Raw genomic sequence first — 23,985 nt, forward strand, 5'->3', positions numbered from 1 at the left:
CTTGCTTGGCTGCAGTGGTGTGAGAGTTCAGAACCCGGCTTGCAAAGAACAAATCAGAGAACTAGGATTAGCATGCTCACTTCTTACAACTGGAAGTAACTATACCCCACCAAAGAATTGGGTACAATAAGCCATCCAGGAGCGTTTGATTACACCGACCTTTTCTGTACCAAAATCAAGAGTCTGTCACTGTTCAGCAAGAGACCTGCAGCAGGTCAGTGCAAGCTTCATTCTGGTTTACATTCTGAAGCACAGTATCATTAAAACTCTGAAAACAGAATCCCAAGCTGAGGAACAGGAGGGAGAGGGGGTGAAGAAGGAGGAGAGTGAGCAATTACATCAGATCAGACAAATTTAGCGTTTTGAAGCCACACAATGTTTAGCTTTTCCTTTTTATTTGTTTCAAGTTTTGGTGCAGAAAGTATGTGCGGATGCTAATGCAACCTCCCCTGTAAGTGCTCGATCTAGCAACGAACAAAGTTTTGGCGTGTTCAGTTTGGTTATGTTTCCTTTAAGCAAAGATCTGTAGTGCCATTGAAACCAAAACTTTGTTACTGTTGGCAAAAAAATAAAGCAACTTTCCTTTTACAAGCATTTTTCCATTTAAATAAAAACCTGAAGCTTTCCCATAATTCCTTTGGTCTTCTCTCACCAAATTCCATGCTACCTCAAGACAAGCCCTCTTTTGGAAGTCCGGCTGAATCGCAGTGAAGCTGCTAAAATTAGCAGAGAAGAATTGCTGTGGCAGAGTTTCCCCCTAGTTTGTTGGGAGTTTAAGACTGAAAGACATTACCAGCGCCTCAGGTAGAGGCTTCAAATTGTGTCTACTAGAACAAGAGAAAACAAAATCCAATTAGAAGTTCCACTGAAGGTGCCTGGCAAAAAATCGTCTCCGTAAAACGATGCTCCGCTTCCAGTATTTTCATATGCGTTGCGAGTTTATTCCCCTCATAAGGAAACAAAAGTATCGGTGTAAAAGCACAGCTGAGCTTTTAAGGTAGCACCAGGACACCTACACCCAAGTTGTCGTCTTGTTGCTGCTAGGCCTCTTTTTGATTCACATTCACAGAATCACTTCTTGTGCAAAACAAGCAGTCTAAGGAGAAAGAATGCCCTCCGAGTTCTAATAAAAATCGTAGAAAAGAATCCAAGATAAGCCAACGCTTTCCTCCTCCCCAAAATTTACCTGCAGAGAGAGGGGGGCATCTGTGCGTAGACAGGATAGGCAAGCCTGACATTTAGGGAATCATTGTGTTGGACAAGGGATGTCTGCTGGTAATGAAGAACCAAATCCTTAAGTGTGCTGTACAGGTTGTACGGTTCTGCAAACCCATAACCTCTCGGAGTGCTGTAGATCACACAGTGTTTCACCTCTCCATCAGCTCTGCAACGAAAGGAAAGAGGAGAGCTTAACATAAAAGGACAAACCCAAAGTGACAGTCTATTAACAATTAACTAATGCAGCAACTCCGCCAGTCACTGGATTACATAATGGAGGACCCAGCAGATGCAAGTGGAGGAGATTAATACAGTCTGTGAAGAAACAGTGCTTCAGGGTATACGATTAAACACTCTTGCATAACAATCCACATAAGAGGGCTCTTCCATCCCAGCAGTACAATTCCCTACTGCATTGTTCTCCAAATGGTCCTTGGGAAAAAAGTCAAGAACTGAACCAAGGAGATAAGCACCTGTAGTCAGCAATGACTTTGTGCTCAACTCACCTAGAAACCTTTCCACTAAGCAAAGAAACCAAAACCCACAAATTATCAGGACCTACAAAGTATTCCATGAAACACAGTGCTAACCTTCCACGTGCATTTTTTAATGTTAAGCATGGGACGGGTTCAAGCTGATTCATTATCTGAAGCCATGGCGACCGAGTCTCTAACTTGGCAAAGCAGCTACTGGAGCACAGCAATTCCAAAGCTGCCACAAAAACTTATCTGCCAGAAAGATCAGGTATTATGTAATCCGTGTACTGGAGCCTGTTAAAATCCCAGTCACATGTAAGAACAGGTTACTTTGTGCCACCCCTTTGCAAGCCTGTAGTGTGATCCCAACCGAACAAAAGCATCTGATGACTCCAACACTTGAGTGACTGCAATGAACAGAACATTGAACACAGCAGATACTACAGTCTTCAGTTACCTTGAGATGCTAAACCTTCATATATTTATTTCTCAGATTTGTGCTCAGAAGCAATTAGCCTCATGTGAAATAAATCAGTGAAAGCCATTTTGGACTCCAGGACAAGCTTGAAGGATTTTTAGATAATGGAGTTGGAGCATTTCTGACCTTCATTACACCAGCATAAAATGAAGTGAAATACAAGAAATCAATGCAAGGCTGTGTGAATGTCATCAAAACTACTGCTCACAAATAATCCTCTGAAGCATCACCATTACCTTACTCTTTCTTATACAAGAAAAAGATCTAGAATTGGGCACGTCTGAAAATGAGAATGGAGGATGCCACACCTTTACAGCCCTGCTTTATTTCTTCCCATGTGTCCCTTACCAGGGAAGAATATGGGAGAATTAGGCCCTAACTTAGGCCCTTATTACAGAGCTTCAAGTTGGGATACTTCAGAATTTTGTACTAACTACTGTGGGAACCGCAGAGCCTGCAGGACTACAGTTATTGCACATTCAAAGCACATTTTTGTTACAAAGCTTTTACCATGCCGGTCTTCCTGCAAACATGCAACACATTCCAATGGGTAGGCCTAAGTTAGGCCTGGCTTTTGTTCTCCAAAATAAAGAGCTTTGGTAGAGATTTATGAATTGAGTAGCTAGAACAAAAAGGAAAACAGACTTACACCACAGAACAAGCATAACATCCTTTCTTGCTACTCTCGCGAATTAAAAATGCTCCGTCAGGTTTCCCACAGAGCAAGTCTTCCGCTTGGATACGGTTGAGATCCCCAACAAACCAAGTTTTCTCATCATGATGCGGCAGGTTTTCATCTTCTTCATTCACAAAGTATGCGCTGAGAGGATAAATTTGTTAACCAGTGATCAGTAAAGGAGTTAATAAGCAGTGTTATTTTCACAGAAATCATATAAAAAATACCAGAACTGCCCAAATTGGGAGGTCGGGCTCCTAACAAACATATATTAAAGGCTTCCACTTAGATCTTAATTTTAATCCTACACGTTTCAGCAGAGTTGCTGCCTCACATGACATCACATGACTCCAGTCCTTTATTGAGACACTGGTGGTTTTTGTTACCAACCCCACAAGAGAAAACACTTATTAATGGAACACTTCTCAATAAAATCATATGTATAGTGACACTTACTCATCAATATTTTCATTTTTGATCCCAAGCCAGTCATTTATTCGCTTCTGTCTCACCCCCTTGTGATTGAGCCATCTGCCAGAAGAAGAGAACATTAATACATTACTTTAGAGCACATGCATGGGTTTTCTTAGTGAGCAAGCTGAAGCTCAGACACAAGAGAAATAGTCTGTGTCCAGCCCAGGGAGATTTGGAGCTGGATAACAGTGGTGGTGAAATCAAGTGTGAGTATAAGCAACATCTGAGACACCTAACGAAAAAAAGCTCTACCATCTGTTGTATTAGCAACCACAGGTTTTGCTTATAACTATTATTTCTTAAATTCTTTATTTACAGGAGTTGCAGAATGTGCACCCAGTTGTGGCTGGCTCTTTAAATAATGAAGTGAAGAAGAGGCCAACTAGCTCTCAGACATCCCCCACCAGACTGTAGCACCTTAACACCAACAGAACTTTGGTTCTGAAAAGAAAACTAAACTCTCATTATCCTGATGGAAACAGCCATTAATCAGATTCATCAGAGACACTATTCTGAGGTATGGGTCAGGCTTACTTACACAAGATACTGATCTCTGATTTTGCGGAGCTGAATTAGGTCAGGCTTGATACTGTTCATTTTCTTATCAGTCTCCCTGTTGTCCAGAGCTTGTTTCTTCAAGTCTTGTTCCAGGCGCATTTTACTGTCATGGATCTCACCCAGGCGTGATTTTAATTTTTCATAGTTCATCATTATCCTGCAAATGAGTATGAGAGAAGAGGTCAAACCAGCCCAGAAGGACTGAACCTACTGGCAGCACTTACAGAAGAGTATCACAGAAATACCATAACAGCAACTCCTCCCTTTGACCACCTTACCCTTACATGAAAATTACTGTATGAGTGACAGGAAAGACCTCCTGCCAGAGGGCCTGCAACCTTCAGTTCAACTTAATATATTTCCTTCTGGCAGAGATGCAGGAAGAGATTCTCTGTAGGAAGGTAAGCTAGAACAGATTCCTCCTTCACTGTCAGATTCAGTTTTTGTTGTATCAAGTATGTGAGCCCACCACAGGTATCACCAACAGCAAGATTTCAAATGCGAACTTCAATTACTATCAAGAGCCACCAGGAAGTAATGCTGCATGTCTCTTCATTCAAGATTAGTTTGCAGGTTTTGTGTCACTCAGGAAAATTACATCTTTTGCTTGTCAATTGTTCTTACTCAGAATGAAGCACCCCAAAACGCATTGTGAGATTGTTGCAGGTGACTGTTTCTGGTCCAAAAACCTCCTTAAGGCAGTTCATAAAGCACTGTGCCAAGTCAGGCATCAGACCTGGCCTTTCTTCAAAGGCCCAGATGCAGCTTTTTCTGCTAATGCCTTCTAGGAAGGGCAGTTTCAAGCAATGCACTCACTGAATTAGTTAGATCACAGCTACTAAACATTGATCTTCTTTGAAAGCGACTAAAACGGACTATGGACAATAAGATTTATCAGATTTACGTGCATTTCACAGTTTGCAAGTACAGAGTTTTCTGAATTATATTCTGAGAAAATCCAAATAGAAATGGGACAACCAAATTAAATCATTATTTCCTGTTGCTTCTTAGTCACCTCATCACAGTATCTTGATTTACTGAAGTTAAGAAAGGATAATCCAGAGATTTCCCAGCAACTCTTTGAGAGAAGAGAGCTTTACTGAAGGCTGAGATACCTTGAGGGATGGTGTCAGAAAACACTGAGCTTACAAAATGGTTTATATGATGCTGTAATGGCAGTGTCAGTGTGGACACCGCGTTTCCAAGGTGAGCAAACACAACCTGGGAGCTCACCGTTCAATTTCTTTGTCGTTGCCCTCCCTGCGGAATCGCTCAATGTATTCTTTGCTGTATCGCTCTTGTGAGTGGCACTGTTCCTCAAATATCTTAATTGTTTCATTAAATGCTTCGATTGCAGTTCTCTTCATCTGAATTTCCTATGTAAGGAAAGAGTCCTTCATCATTTGCTCATAATACAGACGACAATGCAAGGCTTGATTATGTTCCCTAAACTGACTGAGAAGTTGATCTTTTTTCCCCCCTCACTAAGTTAAAATAGGATTAATCAGCTTTAAATTCAGTCAAATGTCTGAGCAGGGTCAGGAAAGAACTGGGCAGACTTACTCCCTATAAGTCTACCCTCCTCCCCTACATGATTCTCTCTATTAGGCTCTGAACCCCTCAAACATTTTAGTCATATTTTCCATCTTAGTTTGCAGAAAGACTGCCAGCAAACCTCCTTCCCATATATGAGCTATTTTACTTTACAAAAAGCAGTCCAAATACCATATCACACTTCCTTAATGCATAATATCTGGTAACTGACTCGCATGTGATTTCACAAAAAACCTGGACAAACCCCTCTACAACTCTCACTGCAGCACGTGGCAGCTGGAAATACTCAGCAGCCAAGGAAGAAGCCTGCAGTGTAAAGCTTGTAAGCACTGGCCTTCCCCACAGCCTTACCTTTTACTAAAAACTTCAGCTCCTCTTTCTTCCTTGCCCCACACCATACCTCTAGGACCATCAGCAACAAGCAATATTCACTGTTTCCATCAAATATGAAACTTCTTTGCTCTATTCCACAATTTACTAAGATTTTTCCTTATATTACCTTTATTGGCCTTAACAGGTTAAAATGATTTTCTTTGCTTTTTAAACAACAATAAACACAATCTACAAAGAGCCAAAGCAGCACCAACCTGAGATGTCCTGGTATATTCTTCATACAGTTTGTCGTACTCTTTGCTCTTTTCCTGATACTGAGCATGGTATTCTTGAAGCTTTTTACCTACTGCATCTATATTATCTTCTTTCACCAATTGATCCTGCACACACAAAGAGCTATTAAGTCTTCAAGCAAAGCAGCTTTTCCTTAAGAGTATTCATTTGTCCACTTATGCACATTTGCATTTTACAGATATTAGCATCATGATTCATAATCCAGTTTCTAGAGAGCACTGTGTCTAAATCTGCCTTCCTTTGTGCAACATGTTCCACAGTTTACAGACACAAGGAACTGGAACTATGGGACACCACGAGCTGTGCCAAAACACTAAACATCCAAAACCACACCACATCTTACTTTCAGGACAGTAATCCCTGCTTCAAGAAAGAAGGAAGCAAATCGCTTAAAATCTCCAGTTAAAGATCAGAGGTTTTTTGGTGGTTTTTTGGTTTGGTTTTTTTTTTTTTTTGGGGGGTAGCACTGGCTAGAACAGCACTCAGTGGGTTCACCAGGGCCCAACGGGAAATTAAAAAGTTTCTCAGAGATTCAGCTCTGCTGCCTGTCAGGGTTTCAGTTCTCTGTTGGGCTCACATGGAGACTGGGAACCTGATAAAATGCAGCAGCTTAGATGGTTAGAAAATTTGAAAGATGCAAGTGAGGCCAAACATGAAAATTCACTTCTTTTACTGTTTAAAAAAATAATTAAAATATTTTAAAATAATAAAATAAAAATATTTTAAAATAAAATAATAAAATAAAAAAAATACAATAATTTTTAAAGTCATGCTATTCATAGAGAAACCTCAAAACTATATACACCTCTGCAATTTTTTTCTTGTCAGCGCTAACAGCTATTGGGATCTGTCTGTTGAAGACCTTACCTGCTGGTACCGGGACACGGGATACATCAACTTCACATCGAGCTTCGGGTTGTACTGAGCAAGGGACTCATTGCGGTAGTGGTTAATGAGCTCCACAACGGAATTAAATGTCAGCGGATCAGAAAAGCCGTATTTTCCATCCCGATGATAGATCTTTATCAGTTTGTTGTTGCCACCCTTCCTGTAAAGGACAGTCATTCAGAGGTTTTCACTGCGTCCCTCCCATCCCTCATCAGCACTAAGGCTGCTAACAAAGGCACCCGTGAAATTCCTGGGCAAGTGGCTCCCACACTGCACACCTTCACAGTGATTCTTTACACAGCAGCAGTATTAAGTAGTTTAAGAGTCAATACACACAGAATTATCATCAGATTATTTGAACAGGAGCAAAGCCCAAAGTAAATCTCTTCCTATGTGTTCATTCTGGAGCCAGCTTATGGTATTTAAGTCCTAGCTTTGCCAGAAGTTTTGGAAGGGAAAGAGGAGGATGCTGAAGGCTGAATAAAGGAGCCGTAAGAAAACCCAAACCCATAATTTCCTGCAGTTCAGGGTCCCCAATAGTATTCAAGTGAGTACAGATTTATAGAATTATTAATGGATCTTTTTGAGTTGAGGGTGCTAATACAGGATACATGAACATACAAAATCCTTTGAGGATTACAAGATGGCTGTAAATTCAGTTATCCAGATTTATACATTTTGTGGTTTCCCCAAATATAGTGCTTATTTCTCCCCTTTTTTTCCCAACAACACACTGCTTAGACACTGTCCTATCCTTCTCCTGCACTTACAATTTTGCCTCCTAAAGACAGCTGCATTCAGCAAAATAACTAAATCATGCCAAACCTTAGCACACTGGCTGTGAACTTGGAGGCAGAAGTTGAAGCAAAGTTTTGACTACACCCTTGGGATCAAACCTACCAATAAGGCAATGGAATTTCATGGCAGGGTCAAGTACCTGCTGTATCACAGTAACTCCCAAGGGTGTGCTACAACGGCTGTGGCTTCTATGCCTCACCTGCTTGTCCCTAACAATCACCCTTGGGAGCCTGTCAGAGGCAAGTGCCTGGGCAGGCTGGGCAAGGCACCAGAGCCAGTCACATGAGGTTTCTGCCTAACTGCAGCAGACAGGGCTGGGGCAGCTCTGGGAAACCTGCCACTTGCAGATGATTTTAATGAAGAACACAGCTCCAAGTCAGTATTTCCTAAACTTTAGATCAGAAAGCCCAAGATACTCTTTTTACCAAGACATTGTGCTCAGTTCTCCAGAGCTGCACGCTGATGTGGTATTCAACACTCTCCCATGAATCAAAGGCCTGGTTTACAAACACCTTTTACCTTAGCAGTTCTGAGACTGTGAAGCACTCCTGAGCAGCTCTCCTCCCTGAGTCCCATCTCATCTACACAGAGATCCTTAGTGAGGATCTTAGTGAGTACGTAGTGAGAGACAGGACTCAATGCTCAGAGCAGAACTGACTCACAGAGCTGGCTCTTTATTTGCTTGTTCTGTGATGTGCAGAACTGGGAACAACTCTCAGCTTGAGCCACATGAGCTTTATACAGCCAGGGCTGTCAGTGGTATGGCAACAGCCCCTCAGGGTTTTGCTGAGGGGACCACAAGTGCCCAGTGCTCACCGCAGTGTCAGGGTGTAGTCTCCCTGCATCTTGGTCGATGCGTCGCGGACCAGGAATGTTCCATCTGGCATGTCTCGTAGTTTGTCATTGACTTCTTCCCTGCAGAATGGAAAGGGAGGCAAAATTAGAAGTGGTAAGGACATGATCACCTTTGCCACAGGTAGAACATTGCACGCAGCAACACCAACGTCTGCAGAGTTCAATCTTCTGTCACGCGCAGGCTCTCCAGTTTTTTAGGCCACCTAAAGCAAGTCTCAACTTGTGTAGCTGTGCTAAAGGAAAAGTAGCTGCAGTCAACTGCCACTTAGGAAGGAGTCTCTGTTTAAACAACAGTAGCAGCTGTGACTCAGTTCACAATCTTTCACTTTAATCTGCTCAGGTTTTAAAGTCCACACTGGAACAGGTGCCCTTTGAGAAGCCAGTCCTGACCTCTTAAGACATGGTCTCTAGAATCACAGCTCAAAGGTGCCTAGAGTTTAGCACAGTTTTAGTCTCAAGAGCTCGTTATTGGCTTAACTCTGATCTTATTTACAGCCGTTTTAAACCACTACAACCTTGCTAGCTTCAGTGCAACTTTTCCTTATTTACAACTGAGGCAGAAGGATACTCAGTCCAGAGCTTTAAGCTAAACCAAGAAATCTTGTAGTGAAAGTGAGTACCTGTAAGCATTAAGAAAATTATTTCAGCTGAAGAGATATGCATCTTGCTTACAAGCATTTCACCCAGATTATGTAACTCACTTTATAACAGCTCCCTCAAAGGTTTTCTCCCAAAGGAAGTCCTAAGCTCTTTTTAATACAGTCATTTGGAAACTAAAGTTTCTCAGGTAGCCTCAACATTGTTTAGGTGCTGTAGGAAGCCTAGCTGAATCTTACAAAGAAAAACCAACAGCAGCTTTTTTTTGTTCAAATACTAAGGAACAAAAGTATTCAAAAGAATAACAAAAGAATAGCCTTAGCTTTGATTTAGCTACCTGAAAACTATTCTGTTAGCAAAACTGACTCCTACTGAGTATCACATGCTCACATCCATTTACTCCTCTCAGACCATTTTAGAGATTGGACCCAGTTAACTCCTTTTTGAATGGACAGATATGACCTACAGGTTTGGGCCTCCAAGTTGCACCCTGGAGCTCATGACAGAATTTTCAGCATGAGTTCTTGACTGAAGAACATTGCTCCTGCCCTGCTAGCCTGATGCAGCTGGCTGCCAAACCAGGGTCATAAACAATTCCATCTTTACATGAGCACGTATCAAGTTTTAATCTAATAAAGCCACTCCAATGCGATTTGCAGTGCATTAGCTCCTGCCATCATGTGCACTGGTAATTGAGGGACAAATCTACAGTCAATAAACAGATACCAATATTGAGCAGTTTTAAACAAACTGTGCCTAGTGGGTTTTGTGATCAGGTTTTGCCGCTCTGCTTCAGCTTAAAATTAACAGAAAAATATCTCTGCCAAGGCCCTTCAAAAGCAAGATCTATGAGGGTTTGCTTTATAAAAGATAAGGGTGGTACAATAAAGATATGAAAACTTTATTTCCCTTCTCAGAACGCCAGTGAGCTCAAGTGGCAAACACATTCTTCATGCCTCTGTCTGCCAAAGTGCTTCAAAGTATTATGTGCACAAGTTTGAGCAATTGCTGATCACACTCCCAGCACGCCGGCCTGTCCTCTTACAGCTCCAAATTCTAGACTCTTCAGAAGTGCCTTAAGAGGGTAAGAGATGACTGAACATCTCAGTTCTTTTATGCAATTAAGTATATAAAAACAGGCCTTTCATTTTCTGAACCTAGCCCAAGCCATCTATTTTCTCAAGTGCATAGAAAAGGTTTTTCTTAAGAGGCAAAACTTAATTTGTTTGGTATGTTTCTCTATCACTGCTCAGCATAGCTGGGGGATGGTTAGCATTTGTAAGAGCTATTTTTCATATTACCATGTAACAGAAATTAATACAGCTGAAATTTTGAACAAATGTTAAAGAAACCGAAAAGAAGAATGCAACTCCTTTTATCCTGAAATATTATTTTTATACTGAAATTTTGCTGAACTGCATGCATTCCAGGATTGCATGTGTACAACACTTTATTAAATATTAGATTCAAAGCATTTGTCTTATTTTCAAAGATTGTATATTCAAATTTAGAAACTCAATAATTACTGTCACTAAGACTGGCAATAACTGCACCAGAAGAGCAACTTAAATACCCTGAATCCAGCTGAATACTTTCACTTAGGTGCTTTGCCAACCACAGCCCTAAAGCATCCCCCTCCATTAAAACGCTGCCTGAAATAGGCATGTTCTTTTTGTCTTGAATTCTAGCAGGCTTATCCTACTTTTAACAATACCTATTAATACATTTTAATTAATATCTTCCAGCAATGTTGCTTACCTTGAGATGTCCCCCCAGTACCACTCTGCTTCCTGCAGAGAGAAACTGGAATTGTCCTTTATTCCGTTTGTATTGACTGGAGTCATTGGTTTGGGGGGCTTTGGAGGAAGAGCTGCAAATGAAAAACAGATTAACAAAAGGTAAACAGGAGAAAATAATCACGAAACTGTTAATGAAATATGACAGTAAAAAAACAAGAGAAAATGTGCATCTTGAACTCAGCTTTCAAACTCTCTCAAACCAAATGGAACTTGTAATCTTAAGGGAAGTCTGAAGTCAACTGTTCCACTGTGATACGAGATTTTTTAGTATCAAACACTTGCTTGAGGGAGGGGAAAAGTAAGGAGTATGAGGAAATGTGAGTTTTTGTTAAAAGAAGACTGGTGCAGGCACGACTACAAGGCCAGGTGCCGCCTAAAGCTCCAAACAAATGACAAAGGTGTATTGTGTTTGAAAGCCACAGCCTGGAGAGCACTGGGCACCACTGTGGAAAAACTCCAGTTGCTCAGGCATCAGCAGTCCTGAAGCCAACCCACAAAAGCAAACAGGTGAACTCTTCAGAGGGAAAAACACTGCTAGAGAGCAGCGGTGGCTGGGCAGGGCAGTATCTGACACAGACCCGAGGCTCACATTTCACACCGGGTTTGTCATTTAGGCTCCTGTTTGGAACAAAGGCTGTGACACTTTGAGTACTACAGGACGTGAGGTGATAAGGGAAGGGGACAGGGGACGGGACGTTAGATAACTGTTAAAGTGCCTGCACTGCTTTGCATAGCTGAAGTGTTTACCACAGGAAAGGGGATGATACAGATGCCCAACAGACAGGCAGAACTGCACACCTGCAGGGCTGGTGCATGCCTGCCCAGAATTCCCCTATCCTGAACTCATGGCAAACAGGCTTTTACTTCCATTCTGAAAATAGGTTACACAATGTAAGGGCACACAAGACACCAAAGCTGTTTCTGTTTGGCCAGTTTTTGCTCAAACAACTTTATCATGAATCTGACTGTAGGCCATGAATCAGTAATTCAGCAGCCAGAGGCACGTTCATGTACTGGGAGAGACAGGTCTGTGAGCAGTAACGTATTATACATTTTCTTTCTTATTTCCTTTGGGAAAGGTGTCCTGAATGCTCTTCCCTGTTTTGCAAAGACTGGATGCTTCATCAAGAACACTGCCACCGAAAATGAGCCTTTTTCAGGCATTTCATGAGAGTGCTTTACAGAGGGACAGGTCACATTCGCATTCAGAGTAAGAAAGCAGCTACACACATTGATTTGCTGCTAGCACCTGAACATCTGTGCTCCCAGCCCTGTGCCCTCACCATCAGATTACACAAGCACCAGCGAGCAGGCCTGACACAGTGACAACAGCCATCTTTCAGATGCACAATCCCCGTGTACACACAGAAACACAAATAAAGGCAGCAGAAAGAAGATTTTGATCTCCAGCTTCAGCACGGAATGGCTTAGCACTGAGAGGTGTGCTACTTGGCACCATCCAGCTGCTCACCTCCGAGCCACACCTCCCACATTAAAGAAGAGAAAACAGGCTTCCAACTGCAGTTCCAAATAGCATTTCATGCTGAATATCCAACACAGTAACTTCACTGTTCTCTGACAAACCAGTAGATGCTTTAATTGAGCCAATCTAAACTAAATCTGAACCTTGACCCAGACGTTTGCACCCTGGGGTTGCTGACCAAACACCTGATTCAGATAGCAGCATTCATTCTGCGGGACCAAGCATTAAACCATAGCATACAGGTTCTTTTTATGGGGTGAGCTGGGAACTTTCAGGTGTGCACACATCTAGTGAGGCAATAACAGGTCTTGTTGTAAAAGGAAGGTGAAAACCTTCGGATTCAGTGAAATAGCTTCCTGGTTACGAAGCTTCAGTTATTCCCAGCTCAACTACTACGGTTGTTTGTGTAGCGCACAAGTATTTGCACAAAGCACCATTGAGAGCAAGACACGGCTCCAAACCTACTTTGCTTGAAGCTCCCAGCCCCATCCGGGGTCAGAGGAACACATACCCGGGCTAAACTTGTGGAATCAATTGTATTCACTGTGCTGTTCTATCTCCCCAATTCAAAGTTCCTGAATGAAAAAATGTCATCAGGTCCTCCCTGCTCCCAACATCACATCTGGGACAGGACAGCTGCAGCACTTCTGAGTCTCATCAGAGTCTGCATGTCACAGTAAATCTGAGTTCAGAAAACCTGTAGATTCACTCCAGAATCCTTTGTAGGCTCTGAGTCATCAAAAAGTATATTTAGTTTTACATAAAACCCACAAAAGAATGCAGAGTTCTTAGAAAACTGTACCAGCACCTGCAATTATTTCAATAGGACTTTCAAATAAGGGCCTGGACATATCAACAACTTCAAGGTATTTTACAGTGTAAAAAGCCTGTTTTACACTGGTAGTAGGGGCTTTCCAGAAGGGGTTTCAAGAGTTCTCTAGAGTACTTGAATACTTCTCTAGCCCTCCTTGTAAGATTAAGTCTTGCTCCTTTATACACTGTGGGATTATTTGGCAGCTTTGTTAAGGCTCACTCCAAAGCACTGGGTACAGAAAAGCAAACTACGAAAGACCAGAAAGGTAAGGAATGGGAGTTTGGGCACAGAACACTAGACATTACAACAAGAGCCCCTACTACAGGTGGGAGTTTTTCCTTTCCCTCAATAGGCAGATATCAGTTCTCACTATCAGGGATTGCCTACAGAACTTCATTCTTCATGAGAAAACTGGAAGGAAATTCTTTCAGGGACAAGAATAAGGCTTGGACCAGTTCCTGTAAAACCTGACTCATGGAAGCCAGTCCTTTACACAATAGACTTTTGAAAAATGCTTTTTAATAGCTTGCACATTTCAAAAATACAAAACTATTTGCAAGGGTGGATCCTGTTTCCAGAGAGCTATGTATCTAATTCTTTACTTTCAACGCTTTGAGCTCTTTGAGTCATAATAGATTTTCCCCTGTACTGGATACAGAACCAGGCCCTTGCTCTGGCTTTAATCCATAGGCCAACATGCCCATCCAATTCAGCATTTCTTGGCTACCCTCTCGGCCCTTAGACTTTAGTCTGTACAAATGGAGAACACCCACAAACGTAGCTTAAAAACCTCACAGCCCAGCCCCTGTGATAACAAAGGGGAATATTTTGTAATAGCATATCTACTGCAACAGAACAGCATCCACCACACTGCTGCTCTCAAAACACTGGCCAATAGGTTGCTAGGAGAGGCATCCTAAAGAAGCTTTTGCTTAGTACTTAGATGGTACTAACAACCCTGCCAGGAGAAAACCTGTGCTATTTCTATGAGAAGCTACAGAGAGCCTCAAAGAGGCCACAGATTTTGATTTTAAATTCAAAATAATCCAGTTTTATATACTTTACTCAATGAATATTAGAGCGCTAAAATCCTAGAGTAAAGTAAAATAAGACTGGCTTGAAGACAACAGAAATGCTTTCAAGAGCAGCTGTGTTTCTTTCCACGTCACTGAGTCCAATTCTGATCTAGCCACAGGCACAATTTTACTTTATCTCAAAACCAGCTCTGATTAAAGTGAATGATCCTGATGGTTTCTTGCCTCCTTTTTCCTGGGAGAGAAACACTGATCACAAGTGATTAACAGCACAACAGATCTATCCATTCTAATAAAGAACTTTCTCTTTGCACCAGATACATAAGCCTCCTTCCCCTACTATGTCTCCAGGACACCTTTAGAGCGCACATCTTTCCAAACCCCAAAAGGTGACAGCTCAGTTGTACGCTTCACTCCCTCATGAGAACATTCCAAAGATCAGGTTCAGCCTTCAGTGACCGCCTGGCAACGAGAGCAGACTGGCTCTCCCTCATGCATTCACGGGCAGATCTGGTTTTAATTTCTCTAGCAACTCTAGTTCCCTTTTTCTAGCTTTCCCAGGCAGACTAGCTTGAGCTAAATCCCAATCCCAGCTCAGTGTCACTTAGAAGGGGGAAGTAAAAACGAGCTGGTGATGGAGCAGAGGGCTGGCAGCCAATGCGTGCCGGGCGCGGGATCGGATGTTGCTGACGCCAGCCCTGGAGGCCGCTGTGCCATCTCCAGCAGGCACCTTCAGCTGAGCTGCTCCCACAGCTGCTGTGCGGGGCCTCGGAGGGAAAAGCCCATGGATTGTGCTCTGCCAAAGGTAGCCTTGGGATGCTTTGACTGAGCAGAATTGTTTTTGAAGAGGCAACTCGTGACTTTAACTGAGCTGACTCTCTGAAATCCAAAGCGCCTCCAAGACCGAGGCAAAGCTGGCAAGTGTCTGAAGTCCAACACCGCGGTGTTTCTTTTAAAGTCTCTCGTAAAAAATCGTGGGCTATATTAATCCTGAATTTAACTGCAGTGAAGTAGGCTGTGACTTCACGGAGATACACACATTCCGCCAGTCAGGTTTTGAATAAAAAATTTTACAAGTTTACATGATCTAAGAGCCACCGAACCCTGTGTGTGAGAGTTTTCAATGGCATTGATTCAGGAGTAAAACAGGAAGAATGCCTCGGTTATCCAAGTGCTATATCCCATGCAGCATCCAGTCAAGCAGGCTGTTTCTTCTCTGGCTGCAGTATTTGCATACAAAATCAACCTGTCAGTTTATTAAACTCTAATTTTCAGTTTTAAGGCAGATGCCACTTAGCCTAACAATGGCTCCACAGCTTATTTCTTCCCATATTTTCCAAGAGCTTCAAGCCAGATACTTAAAAGCATAGCAGGTTTAAATGCAGCATTAAATCTACCTTACTGTTACAAATAATCACAACTACCAAGTACTGATAAAGTCAATTTTAAGTCCCTCAGCACTTCCACAGCCTTGTTTACTAGCCTTCTTTCTGATGCTCTCAATCGAATCTCTCTCCACATTGTGACAAGCAGAAAACAGATCAGAGGATTTCCAAGACAGTTACTCAGCTTCAAAAAGGCTGATGTACAGTAGATACCCTGCAAAGTGTAATATAGAGCTCTACAAAGTGTCATTGCTATGGAAACATGCAAGTAATCTGTGGTTAGGCCAGCTAACATTTTAATGACATAGTCCTTGAGGACAGAAGGGTTTTCCCTTTGGAGATAGAGATGAAGACTTGGAATGAAAATGTAGGCTAGCTTTGTTGAAGAGAAAAATTCTCCCCAATCTTTAACTGCTTTCAAACACTCTTCCCAATTCCTCTAACACATTTCAGGCAAAGCCTCAAAATCTTTCCCTCCCTCAGGAGTCCTGCACTCATCCCTGTTGCATGAGAACCCCTCAAAGATATCTGTGAAAAAAAGCACAGGCTTCTACAGAGGTTTTCCAGCTGACAAAGAGGAGGGTCAGGCGCACCTGCTGACAGCAGCTCATTCCCCACCACTGGCAGGTAAATGATCTTGGCAGCTCCCCATCTCAGTTCTCCTGCCAAGACCCCTTTTGCAGAGCGTTGAGCACCGATGCCCTTCGAAGCCGCCCTTCCTCAAAGGGCAGCAAATGTGCACAGAGAACTGCTCTGGGAACAGGGAAGGAAGCTCCTTGATGGAATTATTGCTGGCCACAGAACCTCAGGCATGCTCACATTTTCACCCTCCTCCCCCAAAATAGGCAAGATGCCAAGGAGTAAGACATATTCAAAGAATTGAAGCCTTTCAATATCTCATTACAGAAAACAGCAGACAAGTTGGCAGAAAGCCAGGCAGGCTTCCAGTGAAAACACTCCCATTATAGCTTTGCTTGTGTTTCTATGAACTTTTATAAAAAGCAACACCTTTAAGAAATATTTCAGTTTTTATTAATTGGCTTTTTTGATAAAGATCTGTTTAGTTTGAAAACTCCCCAGCTATCCAGCCCTCTCCCACACCTCCCAATCACTGTTCCACCTCCTACAGCCTGACAGGCTTCTGCTGCACTCTGTTCCTCATGAGCATCCACAGCTACTGCACAGGTAAAAATATTATCTGCTCTGGGACACCTGCAGAACAGAGGACAACAGTGTGTGAAGAGACTGGATCAAATTCAGCATTCCTTCGGGCATTTCAAAAGCATCTCTCACTACTTTTCAAGCCCTATTACTTCACAGGCTGAGACGTAAGAAATGGAAGATGTTCAGTCAGACAAATGACACGGGGATCTTTGACTTCGGTACCAAACCACAGCTCCTCCCCTTCGTTCCAGCCTTTCCATGAAGGTGCAAAGCCAAAAAACCCTCAGCATCCCCATTATTTTCCAACCCAGAGCCCAGTGTAACTGGGACAAAGCTACAGCAGTGCCAGAGGTTCCATGACCAACAGGATTGAGGTGACTGTCCTAAAATTAACATGAGGAGGATAAAAGGGATAAGTTCTCTTTCACTTACCACGCATAATTAGCATACTCTTAATGAACTGGAGAGGTTTTAGAACTTTTGCCATGTTTCATCACTCAAAGATTATCACTACCCAGAATCACATACCTGGCTCACACAAGGAAGGAATAATTTTATCATGTAGACAGCAGGCCCAGGCTTTTGCCAACTCGGGATGAAAGTCCATGACAGACATTTTATTGCTATGAAAATTTCAGATATTCAACAAGAATATTGTACTTTACAGTGTCAAATGTCAGGTCTAGAATACTATAAAGCAAAAGTAAATGTAAAGTGCAAGGAGAGAAGAGTTTCCCTTTTTGCTTTCTAATTAAAGCAGCTCCTCATCTGCCTTCACAGAAGAAACACCACAGCATGTTTTCTACTCCTCCACAGGCAGAGTCCTCAAAACACTATTAAAAGAACTCTTTGGTCAATATGTAGGAATGGATTTTTTTGACAAGAGGAAGGAAAAAACACAAAATTCAGAATAAGCAAAGAAGTACAGTGATTGAGAACGACGAACTGGCTTTTCATTGCAGAAGACAGGGAATGAAGTCAGGCCCAAGCAGCGATAGCTATGGCTAAGAGACATACCAAAGCCAAAAGAAAAACATCTTTTAAATAATAACTAATTTTAAATAATAAATAATTTAGATGAAAACAGCTCAAGGCTGTTTTCCCCAGGTATTTCAAAGACTAAACATCCATCCAGATGTCAGGTACAAACCTCACAGGGGATCCAATTCACGGAAATAATTGGTGCTACTGAGAAGTTTCCTGCACAAGAGGCTATTTAAAAATAATAATACAGCTGCAAATGCATATGATTCTTGCTGCTCTAAGCAGCATTTTATTTCAGCTTACCACTAGCTCCAATCTTTCAGAGCAGTATGTAAAACTGTTCCTCATACAGGACCTGTCCTTGTGCTATGTCAAACCATTCTCCAGTTACCAAAGTACAAATATTTCAACACTGCCTAAATTGCTAAGAGTGAGCCATCTAAATCAAGATCAAAAGGTGCATTTCTAAATCAAGATCAAAAGTCTAAATCAAGACTCCAGAAGAAATCTGAAGGTAAAAAAGTATTCAGAGGGAATCTGTTGTACACTTTGTCATGAGTCATCTTTTTTAAGAACTTTGATCTTGAAGGAAGCTCCACTGAGGCAGAAGTCCCAATCCATGGGATCCCATGCAGTGCCTGCAGCAGAAGGGGAGATTCAGAGCAGACATGGAAGAGTCAAGCCTGGCCATTGTTCATGCTCAGATTCAATCTCCTTACTCAGTACATGGTGATCCTCAAAGTATTTTAATGAAATCCATTTCAGAGCAGCATCTCTACTTCTCTCACTGCCCCAAAACTTATCAGTGAGACTGTACTGTACCCTTCAAAACTGAAAGGATCTTAAACACCCATCTCATTGATCTAAGCTGCCTTGTATCCTTCAAGAGGCACTCTTGGAGACAGGAGATGAATCAGGGTAATGAAGCCAAAACCACCAAAGACTTCTAATTTGACACTTGGGAGCAGTTCCTTGAGGGCCAAGGATGTAGATTCTGACAATGGCCCCAGGAAAACTACATAGGGCAGAGCAGCAGGAGAACTGACAGCCTGGGAAATTCAACTACAATGTACAAATTCAGGTTGTAACAGACAACAGAACTTACAGGCATGGTATTATCAATGACCTTCTCATCCATTTTACCTCTAAGATACTTTCCTGGGACAGGTGCTGAGTGCAAGCCTTACTGTCCACATTCAAAAAGCCCACACATCAACAGTGAGCCAAGTTCCCCCCATTACTGCAATTTTTCTTGGACTCCATTGCAGCAGCTGTGCCTCCAGGGGTTTTATTTGGGTTTTTTAAAGGGAGGCATGCAAGGAAGGAAAGAATTCCTCCAAAAGAAAAGATGACTGTGCAGCATCAGATTTTTAGGGACTCCAGAGGCAAAGCTAGGATGAGGCTACAGAAGGTAAAAACCTAAAAAAAAAAATGGCTACCGTATTCTTCTATCAAGGGTTAGAGGAAGAAACTAACAGAGAGTAAGAAGTAGTTAATAAAAGGAAAGGATTATGTTGGGAAGGAGAAAACTGACCTGAAGTAGAAGAGCACAAAGTGACACTGAACCAAAAGTCAAGTTATTCTGTGGCAAATGAACAAACATTAAGAACTAGATTGGTATTTTTATAATTCTTCCAAAGACACCAATTTTGTGCAGAGAAATAAGAGGTTTTTGAAGCCATTTCTAGGTAACTATGTGTCATCTTCAGGGATATCTGCTTTTAGAAGTAACATTCCTATGAACTACCACTAAAATCACAAAAACTGGTAGAGTCTGGGTGAATGCTGGAAGCAGACACAGGCTGAAGCAGCTGAAGTATTTCATCTTCTTTTTCAAAGTGCTCTGGATGGAAGGCATCCATCTTGAGTGTGCTGCTGCACTCAAAGCCAGCGAAGATCCTGGATCCTGTTCAGCCACAGGAAAGCTTCAGAGCTCATTGTGCTTCAGCATCAGGATTCACCAGGCAGCTGGCTGGTGTTCAGCAGGGCAGCTGGAGTCCTTTTTGGAAAGGGCTACAAGAGGCATCACCTGCACTTTGCCTCTTTTTTCGTACCGTATGAATCCTTGTAAAGCTCCCCATATATAGACACTTTTCTTCAGAATTAGAAAAAACTTAAGATACTGGAATATATTCACTGGAACATTGCAGAATCTTTGTCTGTTGAGTGGAGGACACAGCAAACATGAAGGACAATGAAAATATCTTCTAAAGAAGTAACATCCACTCACACTCTTTGGGGACCCAGCACCAGCTCATTGCTGTAGTATATATTATGTGGAGAAGTGAATTCTTGCTTACTTAGCTATTGTGCAGACTTTAACCTGTCAGAAGAAATGAGATAAAAAGCTGAAGAAAAGACGACAATCTGACTCATTTCCATAGGGGCACTTAGTACATGAGCAGAGATTGCTCCTTAAGCATTACTCAGCAACCTACTTTACAAAAATGAGTTTTCCAAAAAATCCAACTAGAACACACCTATTGCTTTAATGGGACTGAAGTTTTACAGCAACCTGTTTCAACACAGTTAACAGTCTTTCTGACAATAATAAAGCCTAAGCTTTAAAACACACAGGGCATGCTGATAAAAGTATTCTTTATTCTTCTCTAGCTCTCTGCCCAAAAAGTGACTCACTAAACAACCAACATGAGGTGATGTAAGGCACCCAACTGTGTTCAGTCCTGGGCGCAGATGTGTATGACCAGCTATGCCTCTGTTTTCCCAAGCTGTAGAGCAAAGATAAGCACAAATAGCTTCAGTCTGGAATAAGATAATAATGCAGGCAATGGCAAAGACACAACTCCACTCTGCTGCTTGGGAAAGCAATAGGCCCCACAGAAAACTCCAGGAAGAGTTTTCTCCTTTTAAACACATGAGACAGAAGGAACACCACGATTATTAACTCCTGTCAGATACAGGAATTATGCAAGACACAAAACCGTTTGGAACAACAACTGCAGAAATAACATTTGCTGCAGAAACACATATTGAAGAGCTTGGTTTCTTCTCAGAATGTCCCCTCGTGTTTCAGTTTGCATAAGCCTATACCTTTAAGGACAAGAGCTGAAAAATTCCTTTTAGCATGTTTTGCCTCCCCCAACCATTTCCACATAATCTGAAAAACTAGTGATAAACACAAATGTCAGCCTTTTAAGGCAGGCTCTCTCAACTCAAGCAAAACAGCATTTCACTTTCTATTAATGATGCTATTTTTTGTGGTCATGTATTTAATTGAAAGCTGATGAGTGATATTCTTTAACAGTTAGAGCCATCAAAATGAAAACGACATGCAAGGAATACAAAAGCAAGCCTAAAAATGCAATCAGAAATAAAAGAATGGTTACAGAAGTTATTAAATAAAAAGATCAGTAGAGAACTTTAGGTGAAACAAGAACAGAATATAAGCATTTCACACCACTGTTCTCACAGAAGCTGAGACTTCAATCCATACAATTTTCCCAGAGATGCAGAACACAGTGACTGAGCCTTATTTATTCCCTGATCTACCCCAAATCAGCCTGCACAAACTTCCCTTCTGGGAAGGGAAATGCTCAATCCCAAGCATCTACTTTTTTAGAAATATGATTTCCAACTAGTTTAAATTTGCAAAAAAGACAGTTGAAGCTACAGTGCTGTTGTTTTGAATATATGCCCTAATACAACTACTTTTTTGAACAGAACTTTTCTTTGATAAGCTTCTGGAGTCAGATAAGCTGAAGGACAACACTGACAATGCTATTCAAATTTGCATCTGTTCTCCCACTGGAAAACTACTCAGGCATAGACAGGCGATGTTCACCTACATCTGGCTACTGTGTACCACAAACCCAATTTGAGAAGCCACATTCAGCTTCCACTATAACACTGATAATGATACAGCACGCCTGGTATCCCAGTAAACACTGCCCCTGAGCTCGGAACCCTGTGTTTTCCAAATTACAATTACAGTATCGCTCCCCTAAAATAAGGGTTGTCAAATTATATATGAGAAGAAAATAGAAACTGTAATGAATAAATATGGTCTTTCCTTTGAATACTTGTCTCACTCATACACTGGCAGTGCTGCTTCTACAAAGCAGACTAAACTAAGTAGCCCACAGATTATTGCTCCCCCCACTTAATTATTAGAAGATTTTGTAGCAACAGCATTGTTACAGCATATGAGGCAAGGCAAAGTACTGTTCTTGAAAAAGACAGCTGGATCAAGTTATAAATGCAGTTGGTCATATTTCAGGGTTCAAACAGGTAGCTTCCATATAGCTTAAGGTCAAAGCGTTATTGTACTATCTGTTCATAGACAGAGCCCATTCTGCATTAGGAAGCCTACCCTAAACTTGTGGTTTTCTTCATAACCCACACAAAGGAAACTAACCTCTAATTTGTAGTTGAGCCAAATATCTTTGCTGACATCTGTATCAGAAATCCCAGTGGAACACTCTTACTGATTTTCATCCAACTGTGACAGAATGTATTCAGTGATTACACATTTTATCACCAATACAACTGATAATGTATCCCAGATCTACAGAGGGAAAGACATTACTCAGCCCTTCTAAATGGAAGTGAGGCAATACATAGGTAGGTAGTGGTGCTTTAGATACTCTGGTAACTTTTGCAGTCAATTTGAAGTCCTCTGTTCAAAAATTTCTGGCAGTAAGAACTTTTTTGCAGACCTGAACTGGTATTGTCAAATAAACTAAATTCAACCCAGAACCTATTTTCTTGTCTTTTCACACAGCAAGACCCACAGCAACAACAAACATATGAGTGAACCCCTGACAGTTTCCCAATGCCAGAGCCAGCACATGATGCTGCTACAGCCACAATACTCTAATCCATCATTAGAAAGTAGAGAAGCTGCTATGTTAGTGATGCAAGTGATGGCCCCAGTTGTGTCTTTAGATACTGAAAGTTACTGGTTGCATGCATTGTTATTTGCCATAAAGAGATCCTCCCTTATCCCAGTGATACATGTTTAAATGTGAAATAAAATGCAAGCAGAAAGAAAAAGCATGAGGTAACAGGAGTCATCCCTCCGGTTGTCACCACTGTAGCTCCTGTGTTAGTTGTACTGCTCTAAATTATGCTTTGTGAGGCTGGCAGAGCTGCATCCCTAGTTCCACCACTCTGTTTGGGAAAACTGTCCCAACTCCTGTGTTTAGGATGGATTAAAGCCTAGCAGAAAGCTTGCAGTTCCTTGTTGCCTGACTGCCTCTGCTCAAGTTGAGAAAAACTCAAGTGAGAGAGAGGCGTTATTACTTTTATTTGTGAACTTTGGAGCAAACCTTGTAGCAGAGAGGCTGGAGGACCTGGTCTGAACATCCATTTACACCTACAGCCCCGAAGAGCAAACACAAGCACACTGATAAGCTGGTGCAGGTGCACTGAGGCCTGACAGAAGCTCCGGCTGCGCTGCAGGCTGCCTGCCATCACCAGATTTTATTTCTGCATTATTATTGGGCAAGGCTAAGGTGGGTATTAAGACGGCCTGCCAAGATAAATTAAAGGTCTACTGGCCCTTAACGAGAAACAGTATCCCCACCCTCGGCACGGAGGTTACGGGTGACACCGCACATTACGTTCACCTTGCTTTTGTCTTCTGCCTCAAGTTTAGACGCAGTAAAATGTAATCACGGGCAGTCATGCGTGAGCCCAGACACTTGGCTCCCGGGATCGGCCGGTGCCCGGTGCTGCGGCACAAAACCCAAGCGGGGATCTCGGGGCTCAAGTTGCGGGAACAAAAGAGCGCTCGGGCAGCAGGCTCGGCAGCCGGCGGGGCCGCACAGCGCTGCCCGGGGCGCTGCCGAGGGAACGCCGCCGCCGCTCAGCCCCGCAGCGGCTCCGGCCGCCGCGCTGCACCCAAAACCTCCGCTGATTTTTGTTGGGAGCGGGCCAAATGGAGCTGTGGTTGTTACCGGGTGCAAACGCAGTGACTTTGTCCCAAGGCATGCCGAGTGTTTAAGCCTTCCAAATGAATTCCTCCGCACTCCCCTTAGGGATGACCTATCATCCCAGGCCAGAAAATGCTTTCCCACCCTGCCTCTGGACGGGGAGAAAGCAGACCCCCTCTGCCACACTCTCCCTTCCCTCCCCCTGCAATTTAAAAGTTACGGTTCCACA

The 23,985-nt window shown here is 42.3% G+C and overlaps 1 protein-coding gene across 2 annotated transcripts in view; it reads right to left on the reverse strand.

Moving 5' to 3' along the window:
• Positions 1–360: 360 nt before the first annotated feature.
• Positions 361–23,985, reverse strand: part of PIK3R3 (phosphoinositide-3-kinase regulatory subunit 3) — a 71,374-nt gene continuing 47,749 nt past the window's right edge. For both annotated transcript variants that reach the window (XM_066192746.1, XM_066192745.1), the window contains 9 exons: positions 10,958–11,069; positions 8,564–8,662; positions 6,929–7,109; positions 6,022–6,147; positions 5,114–5,256; positions 3,861–4,037; positions 3,305–3,379; positions 2,822–2,992; positions 361–1,384 (listed from right to left, as the gene is read on the reverse strand). In XM_066192746.1, the coding sequence (XP_066048843.1) occupies positions 1,183–1,384; positions 2,822–2,992; positions 3,305–3,379; positions 3,861–4,037; positions 5,114–5,256; positions 6,022–6,147; positions 6,929–7,109; positions 8,564–8,662; positions 10,958–11,069 (1,286 nt within the window). In that variant the 3' untranslated portion in view covers positions 361–1,182. The remainder of the gene's footprint in view (positions 1,385–2,821; positions 2,993–3,304; positions 3,380–3,860; positions 4,038–5,113; positions 5,257–6,021; positions 6,148–6,928; positions 7,110–8,563; positions 8,663–10,957; positions 11,070–23,985) is intronic.

The sequence above is a fragment of the Chamaea fasciata genome, unplaced genomic scaffold (assembly GCF_029207755.1).
Source record: "Chamaea fasciata isolate MVZ Bird 193981 ecotype frontalis unplaced genomic scaffold, bChaFas1.0.hap1 SCAF_10, whole genome shotgun sequence".
NCBI classification, from domain to species: domain Eukaryota; kingdom Metazoa; phylum Chordata; class Aves; order Passeriformes; family Sylviidae; genus Chamaea; species Chamaea fasciata.